Source organism: Trichoderma virens (assembly GCF_000170995.1).
Source record: "Trichoderma virens Gv29-8 chromosome Unknown TRIVIscaffold_6, whole genome shotgun sequence".
Lineage (NCBI taxonomy): Eukaryota > Fungi > Ascomycota > Sordariomycetes > Hypocreales > Hypocreaceae > Trichoderma > Trichoderma virens.
This window is the reverse complement of record NW_014013743.1, coordinates 1,493,703-1,511,108: the sequence shown is the minus strand read 5'-3', so window position 1 is coordinate 1,511,108 and position 17,406 is coordinate 1,493,703. Positions and strand designations below refer to the sequence as shown.

General features: G+C 50.2%; 4 protein-coding genes across 4 annotated transcripts; 3 read left to right on the top strand and 1 right to left on the bottom strand.

Annotated features, from left to right (window-relative positions):
• Positions 1-326: 326 nt before the first annotated feature.
• On the top strand, positions 327-2,148 carry TRIVIDRAFT_60579 (uncharacterized protein; the record flags this gene model as incomplete). The annotated part of the gene is made up of 5 exons (XM_014101313.1): positions 327-432; positions 494-659; positions 712-1,090; positions 1,137-2,012; positions 2,068-2,148. The coding sequence occupies 5 exons, from the start codon at positions 327-329 to the stop codon at positions 2,146-2,148; spliced, it is 1,608 nt and encodes a 535-aa protein (XP_013956788.1).
• A 1,372-nt stretch (positions 2,149-3,520) lies between these two features.
• TRIVIDRAFT_138640 (uncharacterized protein) lies at positions 3,521-3,974 on the top strand (the record flags this gene model as incomplete). The annotated part of the gene is made up of 2 exons (XM_014101312.1): positions 3,521-3,780; positions 3,854-3,974. Coding segments are annotated over 2 exons (381 nt in total), but the record flags the coding sequence as incomplete, so codon positions are not given.
• A 621-nt stretch (positions 3,975-4,595) lies between these two features.
• Positions 4,596-6,195, bottom strand: TRIVIDRAFT_81671 (Rac1 small GTPase; the record flags this gene model as incomplete). The annotated part of the gene is made up of 6 exons (XM_014101311.1): positions 4,596-5,153; positions 5,247-5,494; positions 5,559-5,739; positions 5,815-5,873; positions 5,944-5,976; positions 6,045-6,195. 6 exons carry the CDS (start codon positions 6,072-6,074, stop codon positions 5,090-5,092), a joined length of 615 nt encoding a protein of 204 aa, XP_013956786.1.
• Positions 6,196-14,202: 8,007 nt separating this feature from the next.
• On the top strand, positions 14,203-15,933 carry TRIVIDRAFT_81672 (uncharacterized protein; the record flags this gene model as incomplete). Its single annotated transcript, XM_014101310.1, has 4 exons — positions 14,203-14,225; positions 14,515-14,729; positions 14,873-14,984; positions 15,063-15,933. 4 exons carry the CDS (start codon positions 14,203-14,205, stop codon positions 15,592-15,594), a joined length of 882 nt encoding a protein of 293 aa, XP_013956785.1.
• Between the last annotated feature and the right edge of the window lie 1,473 nt (positions 15,934-17,406).

Below are 17,406 nucleotides of genomic sequence, written 5' to 3'. Positions count from 1 at the left end.
TCCTCGTCCTCGCCTTCTCTCATTTGACTAGCTCGAGGTGTCCCTCAGCTGAAGAGATCACATTCCTCAGCTGGATGAACCTTACACCAGCTGAATGAAACTTGCGCTATCATATTATAAGATATGCTTTACATGTGATTAACCACTAATCTACCGCAATAGCATGTCAGATTTATATCACAGGATTGCCACCAACCTGTCACTGCATGCTTGATACAGCCGCTTCCATCATAAAGAGGTTGTTCTTAAACCAGCCTCAAGAGTTTCCTCCAGCCTACTTTCTTGGCCGTCATTACTCTTGGTAATCTATTTGGCACATCTTCCTCATGGCCCCAAGGCTGGATGACCCGGACGGGCTTGTCAATCTGCACAACCTCGCTCAAGAGGTAAAGAAGATTGCAACCGGTGACAAGTCGGTTCCGATTGTCTTTGGTATGTTTCACAAGTATTCTCCAACGCAAATAGTAACGCAGCGAAGTGCCTGGCTTTACAGGCTGGGGCGCCCCGTTGTTCGGTGCCATTAACTACTTTGGCGGCGAGATCGACATCGCGACCCTTTTGGCCAATGAAGGATACACAGTCATTGTTGCTTCGATTGCTCCAATTTCCAGCAACTATGAACGTGCTTGTGAGCTGTACAGGCAGCTTACTTTTGGGCAGTACGTTTCTCACTACACAGGTGTTTCAGCATTTTTGGCTCATTATGTTCAGATTCAGCACCATCGACTTGACGACGAATTCCCTTGATGAGCAATACGACGTAGATGTTGATTACGGTAATTATTTTGCTCCGAATAGCGGCCCGGAGCAAACCCACACCACCGGCAGAAGACGGGCAATCCTGTATTCAAACTCGCCGGGCTATAGCAATTGGAAATGGGACAGGAACAATAAAGTTCACTTTGTCTGCCATTCTCAGGGGGGAAACACTGTGCGCTGTCTCATTTCCATGATGGCTAATGGCGACGGGACTTTGAATCCCACATACTTTAACGAGGCTGGGAGAGATGACTGGGCCATCTCAGTCACGACACTCGGGACCCCTCACAGAGGAACGACCATCATAGACGTTATTGAGAGTTTTATTAACGTATGTACTCAAATGGATAAGAAGGCGTCAAGACTAATGAATGCAGCGCCAAATGGGAGATGCAGTCGGACTGGTCGCAAGGCTTTTCGCTACAGCCTCCTTCTATCCTCCAGATAAGAGATCCTTTGATCTTCAGCTTGATCACTGGGGCATCTGCAGAAATACGGGAGAAACGTTCCAGAAAATGCTCGAACGTCTGGAGTCACCCAACGGCCCCGTGTGGAGATGGCTCAATTCCAAGAAGAATGGCTTTTACGACAACAGTATCGAGGGCGTTCATACTCTCTCCCAAAGTACAATCAAAACTTCAACAAAGGTCTTCTATTTCAGCCTATCGTTTCATGCAACAGAGCCTTTCCCCACGAGTTGGCCAGCGTGGGGCAAGGACGCATTTAGAAGCTTCCCCTTTAGTTTGAAGCTCTTCGTGCAGAGTGTGGTGGGAGGCATCCCAATCCTCGGGCAGCTAACGGACCATATAATCAACGCATTCTCAAACGTTGGATGGCCAATTCTCACAACTCTAGCTAAATTTTCCGATCTCGTCAAATGGGTCACTCAGGCATTAATCACTCGGATTCTCCAAGAATCTGGATACAACCTAGTGCTTCCCAGCCCCGGACAGTACATCCCGCGAAAGGACGTCATACCAATCATGATGTCGACGGTCTACGCAATGGGTGGCCAGCAGCTTACAGACGCGCAAAAGGTTATCTTGGGACCCGACCTGGAAGATTGGTTCCAGAATGATGGGGTCGTCAACACTCCATCCATGCCCGGTCCACGCGGCTGCGTCCAAAGCGTCGGCTCCCTCACGGATTTCGACTTTAGTGTCCCTGGAAGGCGGGGGATCTACTGGCATTTGGGTGTCAACGATAGAATGGATCACGCCGATGAGATTGGAGTTTTTATTGAGCGAGATACGGTGAGGCTCCGGATGGATCTCCTGCTACTAATGATCTTGACTGAATGTACGATAGGCGGATCTCATGCAAGGCATGTACCTTGATATTGCGGATTTGATCTCACGGCTGCCCAAACACGTGGACGCGCAAAGGTAGGGATAAACCTTGCTAACCCATGTATCTGAGTATTAATGTTCTTACTAGAGCGTTGCTATAACATCATTTGGTGGACCGAAATTGATTCTGTGGCAGAATGAATGTCCAGGCATGGCCAAGCAGAACAGATTGAATGACGGTTCTGATCAACTTTTTGCAGCAAAAAGTATGGGGAATCCGGTTACTCACAAGGTTTATGGAGGATTAATGCGTTGGATACGCTCTTTAAGCTATTCTAGGATTGTTTCATGGGATGATGCTGCGTGTATTTCCCAAATTGTAGTTACCTTTATTCGTGATGTCTCTCTGGTGCACGACTGAGATGCATCACCCACCTACTGTCGAAACAGAACATGATGTGCTTCCATCTTGCCAATTTGACGTCATTTGGTGCCATGCTAGGTAGGATAACTGTATTGGCTCTCTTAAACAGCCGTACATATTCTATACCGTCATCACCACAGTAAATATGGCCTTTCTTAGAATCCCATGAGCCTCTAATTATATGTGTTGAAGCCCATGGCTTTAGTTCTTGCGGCACACGGCACGCCACAGCGGAAGCGACATGGTTGAGACCGCTCCAGGCTACCTTTAGCGGCCCGCCTCTGCTATTTCCCAGGTACTGTGCCCGCCATAATCACTTGCCCCACCTAAAAAATGCGACCAAAAAAAAAAGAAAGGCTATCTCGCCGCGATAAGAGCGATTGGAGTTTTTTTCCTCTCTTATCGTCGCAAGCTTTCAACAGTCGCGCCGGCTCTTTTCTACATCCACCGCGACTCTATACGTCAATTCTTTCTTCTTTGATTTTCCTAGGCATCCTCTACTCAAGAATCATCCACCATGAAGTCCAAGCGCGCCGCTGCCGCCTCGGAGGACGTCAAGCCCGTCGACGTGCCTCAAGACTCGCCCGCAAAGAAGCGCAAGCGCGGCGAAGACGATGCCGAACCAGACAATGAAGTGAGAAAGTCCAAGAAGGACAAGAAGGACAAGGAAGACAAGAAGGATAAGAAGAAGGAAAAGAAAGACAAGAAGGAAAAGGGAGACAAGAAGGACAAGAAGGACAAGTCCAAATACAGCAGCAAGACCCGGAAAGAGAAGAAAGAAGAGCGCAAGGACATCCAGGACCTTCCCGAAGGCATGGATATCGACGATGACGAGGGAAAGCCCGTGACCAAGACTGAGTCCAAGGCCGAGTCCAAGACGAACGGAAAGGCAGAGGCCAAGAAGGAGGAGACAAAGGACAAGAAGGAAAAGAAGGAAAAGAAAGACAAGAAAGAAAAGTCCAGCAAGAAGGAGTCCAAGAAGGAAAAGTCCTCGTCCAAGGACATGCCCCAGGGCGAGGATGCCATCGACCTCGACTCGTCCTCAGCGCAAAAGCCGGGCCGCAACATTGTCTTTGTCGGCAACCTGCCCTACTCCGCCACAGCAGCGTCCATCACGGCGCATTTCGCCACCCTGAAGCCCATTGCCGTGCGATGCCTGACGAAGAAAGAGGACCCCAAGGCCTGCAGGGGCATTGCGTTTGTCGAGTTCGCAACGTCGACGCACCAGAGGACGTGTCTGGACAAGTTCCACCACTCCATGTTTGAGGACGGCATCTCCCCTGCGAGGAAAATCAACGTCGAACTCACGTGAGTCTAACATGCTGCAAAAATCACATCACAGGTTCGAAGAGATTCAATGCTAACAATGCTTCCTTTGTAGTGCTGGAGGAGGCGGAAAGAGCCAGGGCCGCCAGGACAAGATCATGGAGAAGAACAAGAAACTCGACGAGAACCGAGCCAAGCGCATCGAAAAGGAGAAGACGGCCAAGGAGGAGAACCAAACCAATGGCAAGTCCAACGCCTCGTCCAAGATGGATATCCACCCAAGCCGTCTTGCCCGCCTCCCTGGTCTTGGACACCTGTTTAAGTAATCTGCCATGTTGATGATGTCGCTTGGATTCTTCACATATGCTTTCTCCTGCGCTTGTTAACCGCCTTTGGTCTGGCCCGGCCTTGTTCGTTTGTTTATTTTTCTTTGATTATTTCAATTTAATCCCCCGGCTGCCGCCTTGTCTTTGTTACCTCACGGAAAAGTGACGATAATGTATCAAGCATCAAAAACGAAACGGCGGCGCAGTCCGCCTCATTAGTATAGCATGGTTATATGAGGCAAGGAGAAAAGGAGCAAAAATAGCTGGAAGAGAGATACCCCCAATAGAATTGGACGGAACTTGGTCTTTCATATGCATTCTGCCAGCTGCTGAGCCAACACATCAATGACTGCCCTCTAAATGCCGGTACAATGCATACCAAGCACCATCTTCAATGCATCTGCCATCTATAGATACCAAAGCAACCCAAAAATACCATTGAAAATCAGTCAAGGAATGAAAAAGAAAAGGGACCAAAAAAAAAAATTTGTTTCAAAAAATGTTCTTTCAAGCAATGTAGAAAACGACGGGCGCAATGCAAAACAAAAATCGTTAATTTGCCAGACGCCATGGAGCGGTAATATTTTCATCATCTTCCACCTTCTAGGACCATCGAGATGGCGTCAGAATCTTGCCGTCCTGTCAACAAATGTCATTTTCTGGCTTGCTGCAACCCTATCAACAGTACCAGGAAAATGGGGGGAATCTCAAGACACAGGACAGCCATATTCATTAAAAAAGAAATCTCCTTTTCAGAGCCCCGACCCTCTTTCAGCTTCATCTTGTCCTCCGCTCTCCATTAATAGCTAAGTCGGTCTAGTTCATCGAAATACGTCCCGGTGAGGAGCTTCTGTAATGTACACCGTTCTAAGGTGACCCAAAAAAAAAAATAATCGTGCGGCGGCGGCGGTGGCGGCGGCGGCGGCTCGAGATTGTAAAATCGTTCGTAAAAGAAATTCTAGCAGAGGCCTTCGCTGCCCAAGATGCTACAGATGGGAAAACGAAATTGGCATCGCTGAAAATCTTTACAGGATGGAACACTTGGATTTCTTGGTCTTGGACGCTTGCGGGGTGGGATTCAGAACCGCACTGGATAGGGAAGAAATGTTAGCAGTGGGTAAGGACATGGGCATGGAAGAGCAGCGCTTAGAGGCATATCCTGGGCCATCAATGTTTACATACCGGATAGCCTCGTCAAAGACGCTCTTGAGGTTTCGCTGCGTAAGGGCAGAACACTCAATGTACTTGTAAATGATCTTGTTCGTCTTGTTGACCTCCTTGACGTAGTTGAGCACGTTCTCGTACTTGACAGGCTCCATGTGTTGCTTGGTCAGAGTAGCCCTGGTAGCAGGGTCATCTCGAAGATCGATCTTGGTGCCGACCAGGATGATGGGGGTTCCAGAGGAGTGGTGGGTGATTTCAGGGAGCCACTGGTCATTGTCAGATATTTGGTTCTTCTCGTCGGACAGAAATAGGAGATGGAGTCTATCGTACCTTGGCAGCAACGTTGTCGTATGAAGGCGGGCTCACAACGGAGAAACAGATGAGAAATACATCAGTCTGAGGATAGGACAAGGGCCGGAGTCTATCATAATCTTCCTGGCCTGCAGTGTCCCAAAGACCCAGACTGATTGGCTTGCCATCAACAATGACGCTAGCAGAGTAGTTGTCAAACCTGCCATGAGAATTTCAAAGTCAGCCAACATGTCGCAAGCCCAAATTTCTTGACATATCGAAAGGCGGCACTAACACGGTCGGGATGTACTCTCCGGGGAACGCATTGGTCGTGTACGAGATGAGCAGACACGTCTATAAATCGTAGGTCAGTTGATGGAAACCAGCTTGGAGGACAGGACATGGAAACCAAGATGTGACATACCTTGCCGACGGCACCGTCACCGGTCACGACACACTAAAGGAGACAGGAGGCGTCAGTAAAAAAAAAATCAAAGCCGGAGAGGAGTAGATGGATGCGATTACCTTCAACGATTGAACTCCAGCTTGCGCCATTTCGTCCCAAGATACGGCTGTGGCTTAACGGTGGTTCTATTTTTCTGATTGTTCAGTTCACGGCGGTATGATATGATGTTGATGCGTTGGAGGGGTTGGTAAGAATCGAAATAACGAGTCGGTGGAGGCTGGATTGGGCGAGGGGCTGGGCTTTGCGCGGTGTATTGGATAGGATGGGTTAGGGATGGAACTGGCGAGAGGGGACGGGAGGACAAAGAATTAGATGATGAGAAGAAGGTGGAGGATTGGCTGGCTAGAGATGGGATGCGGGAATCGGAGATGGGATGATGGCGGCGTCTCGGTCTGGAGAGGGTTTCAAGGCTGCATCAACGTCAGAAGCAGGTTGACACAGTGGAACGGGGTTCAGCCGCAGGAGGTGAAGCTGCAAGAGACCGGGCAAGTCGAGGGCGATATCAGCAGCTTAGCAGCAACAGGAGCAGTAGCAGAATCAAAAAGTACCCACTGCTAACTTGATTCCGGCCTAGTTCGGCTTGAGAGCTGCTAGGAGATGGTGCTAGGAGAATGGGAAAAAAGCACCTGCGACTGGTGCTACACGCACTCGCACCCTGTTGATTCTTGTATCTGCTAGCGCCACTGGAGCTGGTGGAGACAGAATCGAGGGGGAGGCACCGAGCGATAGGCTCCGGACCTACGAACGCGTTTCGTCGTCTGCAAGGGAATTCGAGGGGGGGAGGACAAATCAGATGTCCGCACCAACAAGAACTGCAAGGGAGCTCGCGAGGCGCTGTGAAACTTGAGGAGAGGCGGATGGCGGGACAGGGCAGGACGAATCAGGAAAAAGGAACAAGAGAAGTAGAAGAGAAACAACGCCTCCTTTTGCGTGAGCGGGTGTGTGGCGTGTCTCTGTTGCGCGTGTGTGTGATGGGGTTGTGAAAGGAGAAGTAGGGAGCACGGCACTTTGATTTGTTACAGACGAGATGGCTTACCGTCTAGTGCAGGAGGTGTGAATCTGGATGATTTTAATTGACTGGACAAGAGCAAACTCGAGGCTGAAAGACTCAGATGCCTATCAGATGGAATGTCTGCTTACCTTGGTCCAAGTTGGCGACAAAAGATCAAGATTGATTGCGTGTGGCTGTTGGTTGGTGGGGGGAGAGAGGCGAGGAAGAGGAGAGAAACAGCCCGCCGCCCAAAAGGCCCCCCCGGCACGGTACGTACCCTGTCGAGTCAAGGTCAAGGTCAAGCAAGTCGCCTGACCCGAGATGCATTTGCAAGGCAAGGGCCCGCAAGTCGAGATTGCCAAGGCGGCCGGCTATGATATGACGGGAATCCAGCTCTATTTGTGCATGTCATTGCAGCGGAAAAGCTCTAGAAGGAGTGCAGTGCATGCAGCATACCGACTATGGGTTTAATTGATACTACTGAAGGCTGTGGATGGAGTGATTCCCGTTCGTGGGCTGGGAACAGAGGCCGTCTTGAACTAGGCGCAGTGGACTAGCCAGACTCATCCAAGCTCTGGATTAGTAGCTTGTAGGCTCTTGGTCTCGCATAAAATCCAATGGACAATACGAAGTGCGTGCGTGCTGCAGCTGCTGACGCGTGGGCGATGCTGAGTAGCGGGCACAAAGCCATGGGACGGAGAACTCCGTTGCGTCTCCTGTGCTCGATATCGACGGCAGCCCTGCCCCTATCACCAAGCGACGCACTGGAAATGAGCTTACGGTGGTGAAGAGAATCGCCAACAAATTACATAGAAGAGGCACTCTATGGAGTCGGAGATGAACGACGGCTGGGATGTTGTAGGTGGTTTTGTTTTGCAGGTAAATATCTACATGTACTTGGTGAGCTGCGGACAAAGACAAGCACCAAAATACATTGCATTCCTCTGCGCTTATTCGCCACATTAACCAACAGATAGGAGGCCAACGATGGCACAGAATCAATCAAGACGGGTGTTGCAGTCGAAAACTCTTTGATTCTCACGCGGCGTTCGGTGCTCTGGCTAGGTGACTTCTGTAACAACTCTGTTCCAGGTTGCTATTTTGAAACACACGCCGCATCCAACCCAGATCTGACGTAGCCTTGTCACGCCAAGAAGGGGTGTTGGTTTTAGCTGCCACAAGTCTTTGTGCTTCCATTACTCGTATCACATGTTTTTCTCTCCACGAGGTGTAACAGGTGAAGCTATATCGTGCGATTGATTAAAGTCGACAAGGGGATTGCGGTTTGGAGGGGCAATGCATTGACGATGCTCTGAAGCTTCCGTGCTGCAATTCAATGCACAAGACACTTGCACTGGATCTATCCACATCTCCTGGCCCGGCTTCCCCAGATCTTCCTTGCCTAATCCGTGTCTAAGGAATCTCCCCTCCATCGCCATGGTCCAGGTTAGATCCGATGGTGGCTTATTCTTCAGACCAAAACGAACGGAGTTGCGTTGCTAAGCACCGGATAGCGCAGCCACGTCGAGGAGCTAGCACACGTTGCAGGGCTTGTCATGCGGCTCTAGAATATCTGCATTTCTAGGTTGGATTCTCCTGTAACTAAAGGGGATCTTGGAGGCTGCGAAGGGGCGGTCCAGGGCTCAGTTTCGTGATCTCTGCGGCTGGTCCTTGAAGTCTCGGAGGATGCAAAGGCAGCTCTTCCCCCGAACTTTATGTTGCCAAAAGGAAACGACAGAACAATAGATGCGATACCACATGGCTATATGAAGTCTGAAACACATTAACTATTAGCTTGAACGATGTGGCGCCAGACTGCTTGTCGTATCAAAGCGATCTCAGTTGCAACTCTACCTCTTTTTTAATAGCTGCCCCGAATCAATGCCGACATCAATGGTATTGTCCTATTCAACAAGATGATTGTAGTAGGGACAATCTATGGAAGAAGGCTGAGGATGTGACGGATATGGAGAAGATGAAGACGAAGGTACCTGCAGGACTGACGATGGCAAGGCTGAAGAATGTTAGGCAAGGCTGTATTGCCAACTGAAATACTGGGAAGGCGTTGCTTAGGCACATGTACATTCAACAAATGCTTCAGTAGCTGAAAATCCATGTACATGTACCTGTTGCTGGATCTTCACCGCCAACGGCAAAAAAAACGAAAACTCTACCTGGGAGAACATCGACACAGATTTAGTCAAACGATTCACGCACAAGAACAAGAACAAGAATAGGCTGATGGCTGACCATTCATCATTCTACCTCAATTTCTCCTTTTGAACGCAATCAAACTGAGGCATGCCGGGACTATCGACCTTTCTTCTGCGAGCCGATGCAGCTGCTGTTCGGCCTCCGATGGCGATTCCATCAGCCAAGCATCTTCCTATCAACAGTCTGTATGTATTCCGCATAGTCCAATCCATGCATCCGTCGGGGTATGGCGAGTGTCCGACTCGTCTCTGCGATTTCCATTGCAATAGATTCCTAATCCATATCACGCGACGAGTGTCGAGCATGTCCTCTCCATCATGGGGAACAACCTCGGCCAAAAGATCCGTGTCAATCGAGAGAAAACGAAGATAGCCGTACTCAATTCTTCATTGAGAAAGCCCATTCTTGCACAACGTCGTCCTGTTCAATCATGGGAATAGCGTTCGAATAAGCCTTTGCTCAGCTGTCCAAGAGCGTGTGCTATCTTGGGCAGCGTTTCTTCGATGGATTCGAACTCGATGAAGGAAGTTGCGAAACATATTTCTGGTGCTGCGTTGCACAAGTATTCCAAAATTCGAAAGTTGGTTGCGTTACTCCCGGGTTTTACCAGCCAAAGAGTACGTACGGCGCCAGCATTCAAGTGACAAGGGCTTTCAGCTTCAGGAATTCAAAAGCAATGATTACGCCAACGTTATCCAACGTACTTGATATCGTTTGAGAGTCGGTGCATCTAATGGGGCAATTTATTGTCTCTTCTAAGCTTGAGACTCGTATCCAAGACCGAGATTGACATTGCAATTTGATGCAAATTCCATCACATCTTGCAACGAAATCTGGGTTTCTCTTTCGGCTTTGAAAGAAGCTTTTCCGCCAAAGGCCGCCAATCATTCAATTACAGCACGAAGATTATCAGATTACTGGTACTCTCCAATTTCTATTCGTCAATCATCTCAAAGTATGGACTTTATCGAGAAGTTTGGCTTTTCCATGCTACCTCATAATCAGCAATAATATCCCATGGAAACCTGACATTCTATTTCACTCAACATTGACCTTTCAAGCCAAGATTCTACCAACTGAGTCCAATTTCTCTACACGAGGAATAGCCACATTCCGCGGCATGGCCCAGTTGCCGGCCTGATGCCAACAACGTTCTTCTGGCGTCCCAGCAGCATGATGGCACTGGTCACGTCTGTGTTGAGAGGTGCTTAAATTAGACTCGCCGATGCTGCTACGCTATTGTCAGAGGAAGAAGAACCTTTCGGATTCCGGCTGAGGAAAGGATCCGATGACTTGCCTCAATGAGCAGGCACTTGACATGATGAAAGCGCAGATTGCTTCTCGACTCAATATGCTTTGTTGGCTAGCCTTCTATGCCCCTGTTGACTTCTGACAGACATTTCAGCTATACGTATCATCAAGGTTACGGAGTCAACCCGAATTCAATTATCACTCAGGGGAGCCGGGACCATAGCGAATCAATTACGCCAACGGATACGAACTGGGAATAAGGCCTTATGGCAAGCAACAAGTCTTTCATGCGGTGGAACACTTCAGATACAACTACAGTATAGGGTCAATTCATGCTACCGCAAATGGTGACACATGGGCAAGCGCCACGGGAATCGATGAATGCTGTCATTCCATCCAAAGTTCACGAGAGGACATTCAGGATCGGGCATGTCAAACCCCTTGTTGTACGTTCTATCAACAAAGGTATTTACGAATCTCCAGCATCGTTCCAGCTTTATCGCTTTGGTAATACTGGCCTAGCAATCAACTGTAGCAGACTCTTACATGCATTGACTGACTCTCGGGCTACTATTATCAACACCAGCAGGACATCCGTTTCGCTTTTCTTCGCAATAGCTGCAAATTGTCTTCTACCCTATACTCCTCGGATTGGGCAATATCCTCATGGGGGCAACGTCAGCGCCCTAGCAGGACTGCCGTTTGGGGCAGCCTCCCAAAGAAAGCGTTAGCCGCTATGAACTATCCCAACGCATCTGAATATGCCCCCGGGATAGAACAGTCCTGGGTCGCTGTTACAGCCGCCTCAGCCGCGAAGGGGGAGGATTGGAGGGGCAGGACACCCTTTCCAAAGCCTCCGCTGGATCCAAACACAGATTAGGTCTCGGCATATCTAGACGATCTCGGGAGACGATACCCCGATCTGAGGTAACCAGCTAGACACGATCACTCAAAAAGTGAAATTTATCAGCTGAGACATACATTCGTATACCACGTCAGTTGCAGAGTCACAGGACGTACAAGGATCCAAGCATGCCAAGAACCAAGAGTCAATCTGAGCGCTGTCATAACAGAAGAATAACGGAAGGGCACTCGAGTTACCCTCTGAGCATACATCATGATGACGTTGATGATGTCTTATGTGTCTGGATTCGAGATTCTCGAGGAGGGGTAAAGCTTTCTCAGAGCTCGTGAACGACTAGGCATCATGGAGTGTAACTCGGAAAAAAGTAACAAGTCACTGCAGCAACGGCTCCAGTCACCGTATCTCCGCAACAGGAGCTATAGCACCTTGTCTTGGGCCAAATACTCGCGAGATGTATCAATCGAGAAAAAGGCCCGCCAAGGCGCTTGCCTCCTCACTTTTCTGCCGCTTCCAGCTGCCAAATGACTACGTGTCGGTGTGACTGGAGACTCTGGAGAGACAAGGGGTGCCCGATATCTTTCGGACGTTGCATTGCCCTTCGAATTTGCTCTGATTACGACTTCAATTTCTGCCTTGAGCGGCTGGGCTTCTCAATGAGACATGTACAGTGAAAAAAAAATGGCTAGGTGACGCTTCATTTGGCTGCCTAGGGGAGTGTCGCACAAGTTGGCCATATGCTGATGGGGCATCACGATGAGATACGGCTCTGGATCTTTCAGATCTACCGGATAACAGAGATGCCGGTCTGGGCTAATCTTGTCTGAGCTGATAGCATGTGTTCTGACAATGCTCTAGCTACGGGCCGATTGAATGTAGGCTTAAGTTTGCGGATTCAGATTGCGCATCCAAGACAAGGAGGTCACAAGATACCCTCGGGCCAGATACACGACGCCCGAAAATTTTCGGATTCCTAAAAAAGCAACATCGAATACACGAGTTGATGTCTCTGACATCTCGACTGTATGGGGAGGGAGGGATACATTGGCAGTTGACAAGTCAAAATACGGTCTTGATGTCTCGATGTGTTGGACACACGCCGCCCGAAAACTTTCGGACACCTCAAAAAGCAATTCAGGAGCCGGGATGTCTGGGCTTGGTCGTGATGTCTTGGTCGATTAGATACACGCCGCCCGAAAATTTTCGGGCATCTTACAATAAAGAAATTGGTACAGGAGGGGATGCTTGGCAGATGACATGTCAAAAACGAGTTTTGACATCTTGATGGGCTGGATACACGCCGCCCGAAGAATTTCGGACATCTCAGAAGAAGCAACTCAGACGCTGATGCCTCTAGCTGCAGGGATGCCTAGACTCAGTCATGATATCTTGGTGTTTTACATATACATCGTCCGAAAATTTTCGGACATCTCAGAAATAGCAGGCTCGGGCTGATCATGCGATTACTCTCGACCGAGACATGCGCCTGAAATTTTTCAGATGTCTAAGAAAAGCAAATCTGGTTGATAAGGTCCAAAACATGCACCCGAAAATCTTCGGACATTTCAGAAAAAGGTGGTTGATGATGTGATTCTCAACTCATGCGCTTCATCGGCCGACAGTCTGATTCAACACTGAGGCATTTTTGGAACAGGCGAGACATGCCCAAGATCCATGGAGTCTATCATTTTGATAAGATCACTTGATCAGAAATCTTTGACGAGTTAACTGAGACCCGCGTCAAGGAAATCAGGCTCACCTGAGAAAAAGCATTTCCGTGGACTTGAAGAGAGAGCTAACCAATGTGACAGCTTCAGCTATGCCCAAACGAATGAGACATGCAGCCCCCGAAATATTTCGGCCCCCCCAAAAGGAACAATCACAGTCATCGAGGGAGAGCTTCGCCTCCGGGCTTACATGTTACCTTGGCCGGTCTCGAGCTGCATCTCAGTCTCAGCCGCAGACACTAAGATCGCGGGGCCTTTGATACCCGAGATGGTTGCATCCTGCGCTCCGAGAACCAGGTTCTCACCCATCGCCATCGTCAGACGTGGTGTGGTGTGTCTGCCTGCCAGCCAGCCTCGTATTTTGAGCCTTAGATGGGCTAACAACGCCATGTTTCACCCACCCTGGCCTTGAGCGAGCAGTGGCGGCCGTGCTCTAGATGTGGACGAGTGTTTTCTCGTAGAGCGGACACGCCCTCAGGCCATTATGGGGCTCCAAGAGTGGTTGACCGGCATGAAGCCCGATGGGAGAAGACTGTCATGGATTTCACGATCGGAGTGGTATTATTCGCCCAAGTCCGTGCGATAATACAGAAGGCCCAGGCCCAACAAGAAGAGTCTCTGTACTCGTAGTTGGTGGAGATATGGAGGGTGAAACTGCCTAGACTAATCCTGCGGAAGATGATTCGTAGATTGCAGTCCCTTGAAGTGATGCTGCTGTGCTACCCTCCTGGTGAGTTGGTAGGTCGGTCCATGTCATACGGTACATAACCTGTATTTGATTGCCCTGTCTAGGTACCTAGATCCTGCCTTCCAAAGAACAGAGAGCGTAGAATCATCATACATCACTTCAACCTCACTTTGTACTAGTTCACTACAAGATGGTCAAGCAAAGTTGAATTTGAGTTGCCGTCAACTTGCTCTAATTCACAATAGCGGATAGACTAGAAATCGGCCATTGAAAATAGTGAAGATAGAATGAAAACTAAGGCCCTTGTTCCCGCCCCCCTTTCCGCAGCCGCTGCTTATCTAATTCATGTGCTCTAGACCCCCTGCAGCCTAGCGTCCTGTTGTGTTCAGGGGAGAGCGGCCTATGGCTCTTTTCCTTGCCATTAAACTCCCCGCCATAATCACGAGCTCACACTGTTTACTCCAACGCCTGCTGTGCTACCACAATGTCCAACCTCTTCTCTGGAATGTAAGCTGTGCTTTTTTTTTTTTTGCCCTTTTCCCCCGGCTCCCTTTCCCGTTTAGTCCCTTGTGCTTCCATTTTGGGGGTTTGATATTACGTGTCGTGCTCCTTCAGCCGCAAGTTTGCTAACTCAATGTCTCGTCTCCGGCACCAGAAAAGCCCAGATTCGGGGAACGTCTGCCAAGGCAGGGACTCCTGTCAAGAGTCCAACCACACCGACCGCGTCTGAAGCTGGAGCTCCGGCTGCAGCGTCCCTCCACAAGGTCGCGGCCGCGGACCACCATCCGTCGAGCAGCTCAGCGTCGAATTCAGTGCCCAAAGTGTCTCTGCCCGAGTCCCTGTCGATCGCCAAGTCAATAGATGTTGTGGTTCCCACGCCCCTCGACATCCCCCAGCCCTTGCCGCTATGGCTGAATACGGCCTGTGCCAAACACATTGTGAAGGGAAACTTTATGACGTTGAGTGCTCGGCCAAAGACGGTTGACCACGGCGAGTGGGTGGCACACCAGGGTAAGTCATGGCCCGTGGAGAAGAAGACCTTGAGAGAGAGAGGGTGGGAGAGAGACGGAGACAGAAGGAGAACGAGAGAGAGAGAGACTGAGAGGCTGGGAAAGCGAGAGAGAATGTGCTTGTTCTGACAGTCAGCCATGCAGTGGTCGAGCACTACCGTAATCTCTGGAACTTTGTCCGAGTCCTCCACGAGAAGGAGGAGGATGGCACAAGCATCTGCAACCCGACAACATGTCCCAAGATGTCTGCCGGCAAGTAAGTGGCCGCCCTTCTGCCTCGGTGAGTTTTGGAGGGCGTCTAGGCTAATGCATGCGCGCGCGTGCTGTGTGACAGGAACCACTCCTATACTTGGCTCAACAGGAATCACGAGCCGGTGGAGCTGCCAGCGTATGAATACATGACGCTGATGCAGCGGTGGATGTCTGGCAAGATTGATGATCCAGCCCTGTTCCCTACAGATCCCGACACCGTGTCGTTTGCCATTCACCCCGAGTACACGAGCAATGTCGTTCAGCAAGGTGGCGACGAGTGGCTTGGGGCCAGAAGCGGGTTTCCCAAGCAGCTCGGCAGCACGTGTCAACTGATATTCCGCCAGATCTTCCGCGTCTACGCCCATCTGTACTGGGATCACTTCGTGGAGCCCTTCTACCACCTTAGCCTGGAGAAGCAGCTCAACAGCTGCTTCAGCCACTTTATCCTGACGGCCACGACGCTCGAGATGCTGCAGCCCAGCGAGCTGGAGCCCATGCAGTACCTCATTGACCTGTGGGCGGCTGACGGCACGTTCCCACCCGAATCTAGGCCCTATTCGTACGCCAATGTCGAGCGCGGCCGATATATCCAGAGCCTGGGCACGGCAGCTTGAGAGGACAAAATCCACTTTTTACTTTTGCTCTGAACAGTGGAAACTACGAGGTTCGATTCGATTGGGCCTTGAGACTTTTTGGCCGATCCGAGTGGTCGCGTGAAAGAGATGTGGAGAAGGAAGACAAGGAAAGGAAGAAGAGAACCAAGAGTCAGTCACTTTTCGAGACATCACTAGGATGATCTGATACCAAGTGCTGGGGTTTCCTCCTGTGATGACGATGAGCATCATGTTCGACCTTGTCGATTTTTGAGGAGCGTCTGGAGAAGACTTATTTTCTCCTACTGGACCGCTCTACGAGATTGCTAGATTATTCTAAATACCAACGAGTATTGACTGCTTCGATGTGTCAACGTCAAGGTGACCTTTGCCGTGATTTTGTGTTTGTGTGTATCTACCCGTGTATTGTGGGCTACCGTCTATTATTACCTACTCCGAAATACTTGCCTGAATCCGTCGACGTGCCGGAGGATTTCGTATCACTGGACTGGTCTTTGCTGTTGCCACTAGCCATGGTTTGCAGTACTCGTAGTATCATACGGGTTGCAAGCCGGGGATAGTTGCATCATGCCACAGCGGTAATAACATGAACGGGGCATCTGGCCATGCCGGCAACCCCTTTGCTTCTGACATCTTCTCTCCGCTGCATTCAGTGGCATCCGCTCTGTACCAATCAGCCATGCAGCAGCTTCGCATAGCTACAGGAACGGCACAGACGTGTGAGACCGATAAGGCATGGAGCCGGCAATCAAGAGCTCCTGAACCGGCTCTATGCGGCGGCTTCCCTTGACGGACGCTTGCTGGCCCTTCGCTCGACTCGACCCTCTTTGACGGCCCTCGTTGGATAGTACATTGTATGCAGGCAGGCCTTTGACCGGTGTGGATTTCCGGTGGGTTCATTTTCATTTGCTCGCGGACAAGTTTTTCTGTTTTCCCATGCAGCCGGCCATGCAACCCATTTGCCTCTCGTGCGGGCCGAGCCAAGCAGAATGGACACGAGAAGCGTCACGGAGGCGAAAAGGAATGCGAAGGAGAGGGGGAAAGGGAGGGGCTCATGGCATTGCATTGGACACGCGTGGGAGCCATGCTTTGCCATGCTCTCGTCTCCTCCTCCAGGCCTCTCTTCTGCGAGACTAGGCGACGCGAGCACCCCACGCTGGGAAAAGTGCGATGCGATTGGTATTTTGGTATTGCTGGCTCGTTCGTCTGGAGCCAGTCAGGACGTGAGAACATGAAAGTGATACAGCATCGCCGACTTATCACGCAAAGCACTGCATGTAAACGCGACCACCGGCTCAGCGCGAGTGTGTGTCAATTCGCCTTGTAACTGATACTCGTACTGGGCGACACCAACGACCGGGTTTTGCGCGCAAAGACTGACAAGGCTCTGCGCCATCGGTTGCCGCCTGCATATGTACGTTTCTCACCGGTCCAATCCTCCGCCTAACCCGCTCTGTTGCTTGTGGAGGGTGTACAGCAGCTGCAATGTGTAGGGGGGAAGGTCTGTGAGGGGGGGAGGATTATTGCCGTAGTTGACTGGAGTGAGGGATGCTGGAAATAGTAGCAAGAGGGAGAGATTTTGTAACGTGAGGAGGAAACAAAGCGAAGCGGCAGCAGCAGCAGCGGCGGCGCATCCTGCAGGCGGACAGATTCGATTCGATGCATTTTTCTTTCCCCTCTCTCTCTGTTTCTCATGGCATGGCATGTCATGGCATGTCGGGAGGAATGGCTACAGTAGCGTATAGTTACCTAGTCGTACTAGAAGTGCCTATGCAACATTTCGGCTTCTCCAAAGCGTTTTGGTGGTGCTTC